Raw genomic sequence first — 13715 nt, forward strand, 5'->3', positions numbered from 1 at the left:
ACAAATTCTCATCAGCCACATAAGCTCAACATGAATTTACTCTACTCTATAAAACAAGTACATTTGTTCTAAGATTGTTAAGAACAGTGTCATTATATACTTAAATACCTACCTATTGTGTGACAAACTTTCTGGGAGATAAACTACAGATACTTCTACTCGCCCCAGAAAGGGAAACTGTGACAGACCAAAATAATGATAGCCTCAAATACAAATAGTGGATCAATTATTTTATATTGGGGTTATTATCGGGTCTATGAGTTATGGCTGAAGGGATGACTCAATACCAGCTACATCATGGAATATTTCACTTCAACACAGATGACTACTTATGAATGCTAAAGCACTGACACTCTCTCTGTATGCCTTACAGGCAGCTTCACAGGTTCAGAGAGATTTCTATAGCTAGGCTTGTCAGAATCTCCTTCCCCAATAGTTCCTTACTGCTTCTAGAAAGCTGGGGTGCGAGTCGTGCTTCAACAAACCTAAAAGTTGCAGTTTTCTCGGTCATGTGATATTTGTTAACCTCTTGAATCTCATGAGCGTCTTCTTTCCTCCTATAGAGAATGTTTCAATTTGGAGAAAAATGCTACACAATACTGCCACACATGCATGATTAAGAAAAGGGTCCAGGAAATCAGCAATACTTTACCCAAGCACAAGACACTTTTACACCACATCCTCCAGCCAACTAGACCATGAAACTAGCAATGTTCTACTTGATGATCTTTTCTGAGTCATAGTGGTATCCTTACCAATCTCTGAAAAATGTATCTTTGTAAAACTATTTGGTACATTGGATAATTGTAATTATCCAAGCCACTGCGTCAATTCTATGTCTATCTACAGCTCCTTTATATTTGCAAACAGGCATGAATAAAACATTTTTTCTTTTCTTTTTTTATTTTTTATTATTAATTCAAGTTAGGGAACAGGCTTGTTTCACATGTAATTCCCCTCTCCCTCTCCCTCTCCCTCTCCCGCCCCTGAATAAAACATTTTAAAAGAATTCATAGTACCTTAGGAAATATGCTGAAACTCCAGTAATAAATGTCTTGGTTACCTATACTATGAAAATTATCAGGATCCCTGCTTATCGTCGAAACCTAGGAACATTAACCTCAAGTTGCCAGTCAGCAAGAACATAATAAAAGTAGTTCCTTTGTATTTGAGAGATGTACTGCTATCTGCACAGGTGCCATTTTCAAGGGGACACAGGACAGTTTGCAAATCATTTGTTCAATGTACGTCTGAAAATATGAAGGCTTCTGATGAGTGAATAGAGCGTCAGTCATTTCACATCTTAGCCAAAAGCTCATCAGGAGGTTGTAAAGAAATATGGGAACACTGTTATTTATGTTCTCTTTAGTGACCTGGGTGTGGAGCATGAGGCAGTCTACAGTGTGCTTTGACAACCTTATCATGTATCTGCTTATTAGCAAGGTTTTCTTAGTAATATTTTCAGATAACTGTGATTTCTTGCAGGGAGTCCGTGAAAACAACAACATTCAAAAGTGTTTGAGGATGCAATGTGCTTTTTACTCTACTGTCTACCATCACTGTTAGGAAACACTTCACTTCTATCTGGAAATTTGTGCTTTTGTTAAGGTTGACAGGTTATATAATCAGAATGCCTTCCTGAACACACAGTGTTTACTAAGGTGCTGCCACTTCAACAATGACCACTCAGGACAAAACCAACCCTTTAGACCGCACAGGCTTTTAACATGAATTTTCTGTACCATATAAAAAGAATTCATTCTTAGTAATGAGAATTGCTAAGGATTTATTATCCCATCAATTATTACCTTATTAATGTTAACAAAAGCACAGTGACAAGAAGGACGAGGGACACCATTGGTACTTACTAAAGATCAGAGGTTCAGTGCCATGACAGAAATCCTGAACATCATTAACCTGGATACCAGCAATGGTCTTTGGTCTCACTGCTAGTATTATCCATTTCACTGTGCTGTTTTGGTGTACCTCAGAAAGAGGAATCATTGAAATCTTATGTATATATGCCAATCTCAAGGTCACCCTGGTGTTTCTTGAACCTTAGAGTATTACAGAAGTTCAGTGACAAGAGTTACACTTAGAAAAAGAGATCTTATAATATAGGATCCTTCCATATCACCATGGTGGACACAACAAAAATGACCTAGATCACTTTTGACGACACTTCTGCCATTATGTATGTGAGTGATGGAAACATTAGTTATAGTAACAAGGATAGAGAATAAAAGATTTACTCAGGTTTGCAGTGACCTATTTATGTTTTAACTCAGTGTATGTGGACAAGCAGGAGAAAAGGAAGAATACATGCTATATATACACAGATCAAAATGAAGTCTTAACAAATAACTGAGGTTCCCCTCAAAACTGTACACTGCCTCAGATCTTACTAGAAATATCAAAAAAGTGTGAGGACAAAATGGTAGGCATCTTCACTGATTGGATATCCAAGATCATATGATTTGCAGTGTGTTAGCTTCAGTTCATTATTGATATAGTTTATCAGCAAGCCTTCATTCGTGATATGCTCAGGGTCACTCTGCTCTCTGAAGAGGATTATGAAAACAAGTCAGGTTAAGAGGTATGCTAAGATACAGCTTTGCAAGAAATTCTTCCCATTCTTTTGTCCACAGTACTAACAGATACTTCAGCTTCAATGACGTCCACTTTGTCTGCAGTTTGGGAGTGTCCATCCTTTCTTGGTCTGCAATCGCAAAAGAAGTGTTATGCTTAGTACTAAGCTGACATATCAAAAGTAAAGGAAGTGAACCCTCGCACAAGCAGTCCATCAATTTTTATAGATTCCACATTAATGTCCAGGCCTTATTATATACATTGTATGAACTCATCTTTAATAGACTTACTAAGGATGCCATGATTTCTTACCCAAGCACCTATAAGAAATATATGCAGATAAGAAAATCAGAATAGCATCAGCATCAGCATTGCCTATGGAGAGAAAGATCAGATGCCCTGTGCCCTGAGTCAGGGTTATCCTGTAACTAACACAAATATGGACAAATGTGTTCTTGAAGCTCCCTTTGAGACAACCTGAGGTCTTGACCAGTCTCTAAAAACACATCACAGAATACCCATTAGTTATAAGTCTCATACTAACTGCTTTTATTAAAACTCCAGAGGACTGTGCATCATTTTGGAAGTCATCTATCCCACATGAATATTTACAGAAGGCCATGGGCACAGCCTTATAGAAAAACTCTTAGACTCCTATGTGGAACTCTATAAAAGTCCCATAATCAAAACTGCAGAGCCCCCATTGAGGGCCCCACCCTGTCTGGGGAGTGGTGGGTGGATGGGGTGGGGGCTAAGGTTGGGGATGGAGGAGGAGGGATGGGGGTGAGGGGAGGGAGAGGGAGAAGGGACTTACATTGAAACAACTTGTTCCCTAACTTGAACTAATAAAAAAAATTTAAAAAATTGAAGTGATAGACAAACAGAAAATTGAATGGAGCACTGCTGATGTCTCTTCTATGGGGGACATCATTCTCACACTATTTCAGTAAGTGCACTACAATTCTGTGCTTATATATAATAGTATTCATATACGAGTATAAAAAAGCACTCACAACAAAAATAATCAAGGATCCTCAGATTCTACTAGGTATAGTAGGAAATTACCAATACGGAGTCAGGTAGAAATATAAGGGTATTTAATAGGGAAAAGCCTTACTTACAGAGCGAACCAGCCAGCCGGTGGTAGTCTGTACAGCAAGAAGCAAAGAGAAAGAGAAACCGAAAACGCAGTCCCCCTACTAACTCTGACCACGCCCTCACAAGCCCTCAGGTACTCCTGTAGCCAGCCCCTAAGAAGGCGTGGCTACAGCTTCCCCTACAACTAGGAATTAATAAGACATATAAATGATGAAGGCCTAATGTGACTAAATGAGGCAACACCTTATATGTATACATTAGTCAAGACAGTAACAGTACCTGTTGGTAAAACATGGGAACACTGGCTAGGCACACATGTCTCCTCTACCTGGACATTAGAGATCAAGATCAAGAATACTGAAAATCTGACACTATTACCACTTTATCAATTGTTTGGTTAGGAACAATATTGGGTCAGAATCTCACAGAGATAATCATGCAATCATTACCTGTGAAAAACTATAAGCAGCATCTGATAAGGCATGTTTATAAACTCAGCTGCTAATGTTCACAAACTAAGTTTAAAGCCTACTTAGACTACAGAGTCAGTCCAACACCATCCTGGGTAACAGAGCTAGGCACTCCCTCAAAAAGAAATAATAATCAGGAAAAGCGTGGACATAGACTTTACAACTAGAGCTTCTTCTGTGTTTGTGTCAGATCCATGTTCAACTCCTGCTACTCCCACACACAAAAGAAAAGAAAAAAAGAAATTATGAACAAGTGTACTTTCGGATATAATTTCCTCACCAGGATGCCTGATATTACCTTGTCCACCTCCATTCTTAAAGAACATTTTGACTTCAATTGGATATGCATCAACTCGACAGTAATACACTTTTAGATGACATGCTTTTTGGATTAGGCACTTGCAAAATATGCTAGGCTTAGTCCTATGTTCAAGATTAAGAAGGACAGGAAAAAAACATGCACATTTTTCAGTATAAAATTTCTCTATGCAATAAAACACAGAAGTTTGTCTTCTGTCAGACTGCAAAGGACAAAACCATTTCATACAGCCCCAAGTGCGTGCTACAAAAGCAGATGAGCTGTTCTGTAATTAAGGCAACATCAGCATTTACCTCAATGCCAACAATGTTTGTCTGGATCACCTTAATCACTGTAGTCTTTTTGTTGTTTGTTTGTCAAGACATGGTTTCTTTGTGTAGCCCTGGCTGTCCTTGAACTAACTCTGTGGACCAGGCTGGCCTCAGACTCATAGAGATCCTCCTGCCTCTGCCTCCCCAGGGCTGGGATAAAAGTGGGCACCACCACTGCCTGGCAATCATTATAGTTTTGACTGTTCCTGAAAAACATTTTGGTGCAATCATTTAACCAATTTCAGATCTTTTTTTATAATAAAACCAGGCACATTCCCTCATATTAAAGTTGGATGAGGCAACCAGTAGGAGGAAAAGGGTCCTAAAAGCAGGCAAAAAAGTTAGAGGCAGACCCTGCTCCCACTTTTAGGAGTCCAAAAGGTACACCAAGCCACACAATTATAACACATATGCAAAGGAAGTAGGTCAGACCCATACAGGATTTCTTATTTTACCTGTATAGTTACAAATGCTTGAGTGATTTTATCATTTCTGAATTTACTTATATCACCAAGACATTTGCAATCTGTCACAGGAAGGCAAGTGTTCTAGTTTGTTTTTCATTGCTGTGATAAACACTATGATACAAAGCAACTTGGAGGAGGAAAGTGTTTATTTGGCTTATATGTCCCATGTCACCATCCAAACTCAAGCAGGAACCTGGAGGCAGGAACTGACACAGAGACCACAGAGGAAGTCTACTTACTTGCCTTCTTTGGTTTGCTTAGCTACCTTTCTTAATACAGCACAGGCCTACCTGCTTAGGAATGGTACATACCCACAGTGGGCTAGGCCATTCTACATCAATTAACAATTAAGAAATGTTTCAAAGTCATTCTCAAGAGGCCAATATTATGAAGGCAATTTCTCAAATGAGGTTGACTCTTTCTTTCTTTCTTTCTTTCTTTCTTTCTTTCTTTCTTTCTTTCTTCCTTCCTTCCTTCCTTCCTTCCTTCCTTTCTTTCTTTCTTTCTTTTTTTTTTGTTTTTTGAGGCAGGGTTTCTCTGTGGCTTTGGAGGCTGACCTGGAGCTAGCTCTTGTAGACCAGGCTGGTCTCGAACTCACAGAGATCTGCCTACCTCTGCCTCCCGAGTGCTGGGATTAAAGGCATGAGCCACCAACACCCGGCAAGGTTGCCTCTTCTTATGTATGTCAAGTTGACAACTGTAGCTAACTATGACAGTAGGTTAATTAACCAAACTCTTAGTTGTTGAGAGAATATATGACAAAATTTCATATTTTGTGTTTTGATGATACATTATGGAAATTTCCATGAACCCTAATTATGTCCCTATCCTTAAAGGGTTTTATGATGATCATGAAGACATGGGCCCTGAGCAAAGAAATTTTCACATGCTTATATTTCTACAGTTTCAATTCTGTATGTATTCTGTGGTGAGTTTAAAGTGTGGAGTTCTAGGCAGACGACATGACACACTCTTTAAATCTGTAAGGTTTGTCACCAGTATGGACTCTGTGGTGAACTCGAAGACTTGAGATCTGTGTAAAGGATTTGCCACATTCCTTACCTCTGTAAGGTTTGTCACTAGTATGGATTCTGTGGTGAACTTGAATGCTATATTTACTGATGGATAGGCTAGAAATGCTATAACAATTACAATTAGCAAGGAAAAAAATCATTCCCCATACCCTCCTAGGTGAAACATCGATTTTCTGTACACCAAGGCAGTCTTTTTGTTTCTAGAATTACTATGAGCATACAACAAAACTCTGGTAATTGCAGGTTCATTAGCATAATTTACCTTTATGAAACGTCAACCCTGAAGCCACATATACATAAACAACAAAAATTAATTTTTCAGACTGTATTATTGTTTGTGCATACACATACATAATACGTGTATATATTCATACATAAGCATTGTGTATGCATGTATATGCAACAATAATAATCAAATAAAAAGCATATCAATTTGAGAGTGGGAAGACACAGAAGGAATTGGAGGAAAGGGATTTTGGAGAGGCTGGAGTAAAAAGGGGAAGGGGGAAGTGATGTAATTATATTTTAACTAAAATACATAAAAATAAATAAAATAAAAATCCATCCTTTTGGTTAGAAAATTAAAAATTTAAGCTTAGAACTGGGCCGTAAAAGTAACAAATAATAAATTTATAATGGATCCTTCTACATATGAAAGATTAAGATCAATTTTCCCCATCAAATAAAATGAAGACTCAGGTTGGGAGAATTGCTAAGGACTCCATAATTACTCACCCAAGCATCAGAAACAAAAGGATGGAGACAAGTCTAAGGGACAACCATCATCAATAACCTGCGTATATGAAGATCAGATATACTGTACTGTGAAGGGGTAGGTTTACCCTAGCAAGAACTTGAATACCAACAATACATCAAATAGTGGGTTATAATTTAAAAAGTGGTCTGTGAGAAAAAGACACCATGCGATAGAGCTTTGGTGGAGAGGTTTTTTACTGGGGGAAAGTGAATGGGAAAAGGGGTGAGGGGAGAAGGGGACAGGAATGGCAGAAGAGAAGTGAGAGGCAGAGAGAAAGAAAGGAACAGATAGACAGAGGGAGAGAGAGAAAGAGAAAGATGGAAGTTGGTCAGGGCCTGTTCAAAAGTGAACATACAACTTGGTGGGATCTGATCTCAAAATAAATAGTAGAAAATTAAGTACTACATTATACACCATCCTAGTGCCTTCATCAAGCGGCTGATGGAAGCAGAAGCAGATACCCACAGCTAAACACTGAGCTGAACTCTGGAATCCAGTTGCAGAGAGGGAGGAGTGATTAGCAAAGGGGTCAAGACCAGGCTGGAGAAACCCACAGAAACAGCTGACCTGAACAAGGGGGAGCTCATGGACCCCAGACTGATAGCTGGGAAACCAGCATAGGACTGTTCCAGAGCCCCTGAAGGAGGAAGTCACTTTGGATGTCTGGACAATCTATGGGGCCACTGGTAGTGGATCAGTATTTACCCCTAGTACACAAATGAAGAGGGATACTCTCTCCGCCTAGACACACCTGGGAGGGTCTAGTCCCTGCTCCAAATGGTATGACAGACTTTGAAGATCTTCCATGGAAGGCCTCACCCTCCCTGGGGAGCAGAATGGGGTTGGGATAGGAGGTTGGTACGCTGGCAGGGGAGGAGGGGAGGGAGAGGGAACTGAGATTGACATGTAAAAGAAGCTTGTTTCTAATTTAAATTTTAAAAAAGAATAAAAAAGAAAGAAAAGTAAGCACTAGAGTGGTAAAGTGGTTGTCTCATTGTGCAAGGTGGTTTAATATCACTCTTTCATACTCCCAAAAAAGAAAGAAAAAGAGAAAACAGGCACAAAAGTGATTTTTAATATGCAGTGTGCTCATCAGGACCCTGGTTTATCACCTTGACAACCACCATTCTTGAAAATCACTTCAACTACACCTGGATACTTGCATGAATTCAAAATGTACATATCATTTCCCCCTTTTATTAAAATAGATTCTTTTCCCATACAAAATATCCTTATTACAGTTTCTTCTCCCTCTTTACCTACAAGTTCCTCCCTACTTCCCCTTCCATCCAGATCCACTCCCTTTTTGTCTCTCATTAGAAAAGGACAAACTTCTAAGAGATAACAACAAACTATAACAGAATAATATACAATAAACTAAAACAAAAACCATCACATCGACAAGGCAAATCAACAAAAGGAAAAGAGCCCCAACAGACACAAGAATCAGAGAGTCACTCATTCACACACTCAGGAGTCCCATAAAAATACTAAAGTGAAAGCTAGAATATATACACAGAGGACCTAGCACAGACCTGTGTATGCCCTGTGCTTGCTTATTCAGTCTCTGAGTTCATATGAGCCGTGCTCAGTTATCCAGAGGGCCTTGTTCTCCTGGTGTCCTCCATCTGCTCTGGTTCTTATACTCTTTCTGCCTCATCTTCTACAGGGTTCCCTGAGCTCTGAGGAGTGAGATTTGATGGAGACATTCCATTTAGAACTGTGTGTTTCAAGGTCTCCCTGCATGATGTCTGGCCATGGGTCTCTGTATTGTTCTCATCTTCTGCAAGAGGATGGTTCTCTGATATTGGCTGAATGCAGTACTGATATATGAGTTGTTTCAATAACTCTTTCTGCCAAAAGCCGCCCGAGCCGTACCGCCACGTGGGCGCTTCCTGCCAGCTGCCTGAGTTCTGACCGCTGAGTTAGGGCCCCAAATAATACACAGAGACATCTATTAGGTACAAATGCTGCTTGGCCAATGACTAGGATTCTCATCTGTTAGCTCAGTCTTAATTATCATAAATTTATATATTTTATAAGACTTATCTTATTGGATGCCTTCCATTGGCGTCCTCATCCTGGGATCACATGGTGACTCTGGAGGAAGAGAGAAGGGGCCCACTTCCTTCTTCCCTCCTCTATGTATGAGTCTCCATGCTATGTCATTTCTTGCCTGGATCATCACTTCTTTACTACATTTCCCAGAATCCTCCTTGACTCCTAGTCCCATCTAATGTGCTGCCTCGTTGGCCAAACAATACTTTATTTAACAATCAATAAGATGAACATACACAGAAGTACATTCCCCATCAATGAGTATAGCAGAATATCATTAGGAATTATTTTGTTGTTAATTTTTGTTTTTGATCAGTAGTATTTGATTTTACCCTAGAACTCTGGCTATCTAGTTTCTGGTTCTTGATCACTCAAGAGGTGTTAGGTATGAATTCTATCTTATGGAGTGGGCCTTAAGTCCAATTGAACATTGATTGGTTACTCCCATAAGCTTTGTGCTATTATAACCCTAGCATATTTAGCAGGCAGGACAAATTGTAGATCAAAGATTTTGTGACTGGATTGGGGTTAATGTTTCTCCTTTTTTCAGCCTGCAGAGTCCCTTCCTGTACCAAAGACTCTAGAACATAGAAGTGAAGGTTCTGTGTAGACACCAACTCCACCTCTTCATGTTTGGTGACTTCATTGAGGCCTTGTTGTCTGTTTGTGGAGAGCAATTTATTTTGGCAACCACCTGAGCTGTTTGGGGATTTCCATGGTACCCCTTTGGCCAACAACTCAATCAGATGTAACCCAGACCCATTACTGGAAGCTTCATTTGGTGACAAGAGATAGCCAGTTGGAACTTACCTCCCTCATTATTTGAAGACTTCACGAGGACTGCTTGCATATATTTTAGGAAGTTTACACTGCACTAGGTTTCTATACCACCCCTCCAATGCCCCTCAATTCTAGCTGTCTTCCTCTGCATTCCCTCCTTCAAACCTATCTTCCTCACCCTCCCCTCCTGATCTTCCCCCCTAACCAATAGACCATAAAGTCCATTCATTTTCTCCTCCAAGGGAGATCTATGTACCCCTCCAGCCCTTTTCTCTATACCAACCCTCTCTGGGTCATCAGATGTAGCTTGGATATCATTTATTTAATAGCTAATATCCACATATAAGTGAATACATACCATATTTATCTTTCTGGATCTCGGTTACCTTACTGTGGGTGATCTGGCATTCAATCCCCAGTACCACAAAAGAAAAGATAAAAAGAAAATCATATTTTAATGAATGACTGTTACATCTTTTCAAATATGTAGACTATTCAATTATTCAAACTGTTGCTAGAAACATCCCCTAAAACTAGGTTAGGCACTCCTCTTCCCTGACCTGAATTTAATATTAAATGGCCTATATTGTAGTATGTCACTTCATTACTTATCTAAAAAGTAGCAAGGCTCTGTCAGCAATCTGCAGGGTAAATCTAAAAGGGAAATTAAGGAAGAAGACACACAGAAACCTATATCAGAATAAAGTTTGTTCTAAGTGGGCACCCTCCCATTCATTTGCCCATGATTTATATTTAGGATTTTTCAATTGCAGCTGAATAAATGGATGACATCTAATATGATCACACTCCAGTACTCATCATTTCTCCACTTGACATCTCAAAAGAAACTATTCCTACTGCTGGGCTGACAAATCAACAATGCCAATAAACAACATCCAACCCCTCAATATCAGTATGTTTCACTTTCTAGCCATAGAATAATATGAAATCACGTTAACTATATTTATTTAAGGACTCCATGATTTATGATCTGAGTTCTTGCTTTTGCTGCAGGTTAGAAAAAAGAGTTAGGGATGCCATCATTACTCAGCTTTTATACAGACCATGAGGTGGTTTGTAGACTGATTCAGGATCATAGAGGCACTTTTGCATATATCGAGAAGTAGTATTCTTGCAGATCTTTGTGAGGTACCATGAGGTTGTGACCTGTCTCTGAGAAACATACCGAGGAAATCCCATTAGATATGTGTCTTATTCCACTGATCCATATTAAAATTCTCAAGGCCATAGTATTAATTCTGGGGTGTATCTACCAAACCAAGACTCTTACAAATGGCAATGGCAGAGGTTTTCATGGTTAGGCTACAGAGAGAATTCAAGGCCAGCCTAGACAACACAGTAAGAATTTTTTTCATAATAGCAAGTAAAATGGGCTGTGGATACATGGAAATGCTGCTAAATACCTTAAACCCAGCTCCTGGGAGGCAGAGGCAGGCAGATCTCCTCGAGTTTGAGACCAGTATGAAGAAACGGTACATGTAATTTTGAGGAAAGACCACCCCTTCTTCAACCTGCAAAATATTCAAGGCTTACAACTTGCCTCAAAGTCAAGATCTATGACAAAGAACCAAGAAATAATCAATGTATCAATTTATAGAGATTTAACATGCATTTTCTCCTGTGTAAGTCATGTAAACTCTTCGCTAGGTTTCTAAGGACCCAAATCATTTATATTTGCATACCCATCACAAATGTGTGGTAATGAAAAGCACTGGTGACATCATCAACAATTTTTCAGGAACAGGAGTATCTGATATCCTGCTTTGTAAAGAGGTCATCTTCAGCACTTACCTTGAAACATCAGTGACCCACTTAATAACCTCCTTTAGCTCACTTTGAGATATTTTTCAATTTTAAAATTGGAAAAATATGTATCTGGATCCACTTTACATTATAAGGACTCATTCACATTCCTTTGCCCACAACTATAATTGAGGGACCATTCAACTGCACTTAGATACTTGAATGACTCATAATTGGACCACAATTCAGAAGTGACCATACTTTTTTGATCTGGAGACTATAAAACTGGTGCTTAACTTAGGCTGACAAGTCAATGAAAATGACAGTAAGCTCTGACACAATCAATCCCTTAGCAGTCACAAGTTCAACATGAAGGTCATGAACATATTATATGAAATCATGATCATGAAATTTGCCAAGACTCTATGACTTCTTATCCACACATCTTCAGGACACATATGCTGTAAAGAAAAGCAGGGCTAAGGGACACTGATCACTTACCTGTGCCGATGACAACCAGTGCCCTGTGCAGTGATTCTCAATCATTTACTTACTGTGAGAAACCACACTCTTGAAGATCACTTTGAGGCATTGTGAAGTTTTGTCAAGGAAAGACACCTAAAAATATGTTCCATTCACTGAGTCACTTTTAGGTCCATTTGCCTTACATGTATAGTTGCAAATAGCCAAAGACATGGCCAAATTCTTATTCTCCTAAGAAAGGATATTCCTTAAAATGCTACCACCAATATTATCATGATAGACACAATGAAAATTATTTAGAACTCAAAATATAACTCTATCATTAAGAATATTAATTTTAGGAATACAAGCCAAAGATACTGCTAAAATCTCTGATTCCTCTAAGAATTTACGAAGTATATCTGAAAGTATTAAAGTCTCTAAGAACTTTCATGCACACACACATAAGGCAATGAAGGTAACGAAGTACTTGCTGAAAAGTTACAGCATGGCAATTCCAAACTAGATATACCCTTCTTATGCACCCGAATATTGAGGATCATGTGCTCTATTCTGTAATATGTCAGGATAAAGGTCAATGATATTCCAATGATCAGTATGTTCTCCTTAAGAGAATCTCTCAGACAGTATGAATAATGCTATACTTGATACAGGCATATCAATTCTAGCTATTCCATAAGGTGAGGCAGAAGCAACACAATTCAAGTTTTACCTGAGCTACAGAGGGAGTTCAGTACTATTCTGATAGTAAGAGCCTGTCTCATAAAAAGGTAAGGGGAGAGGGAAGAGGAGGAGGAAGAAGATGGAGTAGGAGAGGAAAATGGATGAGGAACAAAAGGAGAGAAGGAGGAAGAATGAGAAGAGAAGAAGGAGGGGAGAAGAATGGGATAAGGAGAAGAAGAGAACAGGAGAGGAGGACAAGAATCAGAGGAGGAGAAGGGGAGGAAGATATCTATCCACTACCTTGACTACTATAATTGCTAAAGAACACTCTAATTCCCTCTGGATACTTGGATGAATTTGATGTACAAATATTGTCAGAAGATTGTATACTTTCTTGACTGTGTACCTACAAAGTATGCAAAGATTATAACTAAACTCAAGGTAAAATTTTAAAAAACAAGCCATATAAATCCCCTAATACTTACATGACCATATAGCACAAGCTTGTCTTTATTAGGATTCCTAAGGACAGCATTATTTTGTACCTGACCACCTGCCACAAATGTGCCTTTATAAAAAGTGTTACAGATACCATCAGTACTTACCCAAGTACATGAAACTTCCATTTAATTCTGTGAATAGGCCAGCTTTGGCTCTTACTTTGATTTTTTGCAGTATGCAACTTTATGACTTTTATTATGATATAGTTTAATATCTATGAAAACCAAATCCTAACAAAACTATTTGGTACATTTATCATTCTATCTGGAATTGGAAATTCCTAACTCACACCATCATTTTTAGGGCACATCCACAGAACCTAGATACTTGTAGACTTTCAAGGATAACTCATTCTAACAGATCCCCTAGTCTATTTGAAGAATATCTGCCAAAATTCCATGGTGTCTCAATGATATATCCT

At 38.9% G+C, this 13715-nt stretch overlaps 1 protein-coding gene across 13 annotated transcripts in view; it reads right to left on the reverse strand.

The window, feature by feature from the left end:
• Positions 1-1517: 1517 nt before the first annotated feature.
• The window catches only part of LOC103163754, a 64643-nt gene continuing 52445 nt past the window's right edge, over positions 1518-13715 (reverse strand). For 9 of the 13 annotated variants that reach the window (XR_004771426.1, XR_004771424.1, XR_004771427.1 and 6 more), the window contains 4 exons: positions 11308-12265; positions 10948-11056; positions 10242-10284; positions 1518-2719 (listed from right to left, as the gene is read on the reverse strand). Coding sequence is in view for 1 of the 13 variants with exons in the window: in XM_035449991.1 (XP_035305882.1) it covers positions 2414-2561; positions 2656-2719; positions 10242-10284; positions 10948-11056; positions 11308-11415; positions 12202-12239 (510 nt within the window). In the remaining 12 variants the exon portion in view is untranslated. Of the gene's footprint in view, positions 2720-8580; positions 8829-10241; positions 10285-10947; positions 11057-11307; positions 12266-13715 lie in introns of all 13 variants that reach the window. The other 4 variants (XR_004771417.1, XM_035449991.1, XR_004771414.1 and 1 more) reach the window with 4 other exon arrangements.

Source organism: Cricetulus griseus, chromosome X, assembly GCF_003668045.3.
Source record: "Cricetulus griseus strain 17A/GY chromosome X, alternate assembly CriGri-PICRH-1.0, whole genome shotgun sequence".
Lineage (NCBI taxonomy): Eukaryota > Metazoa > Chordata > Mammalia > Rodentia > Cricetidae > Cricetulus > Cricetulus griseus.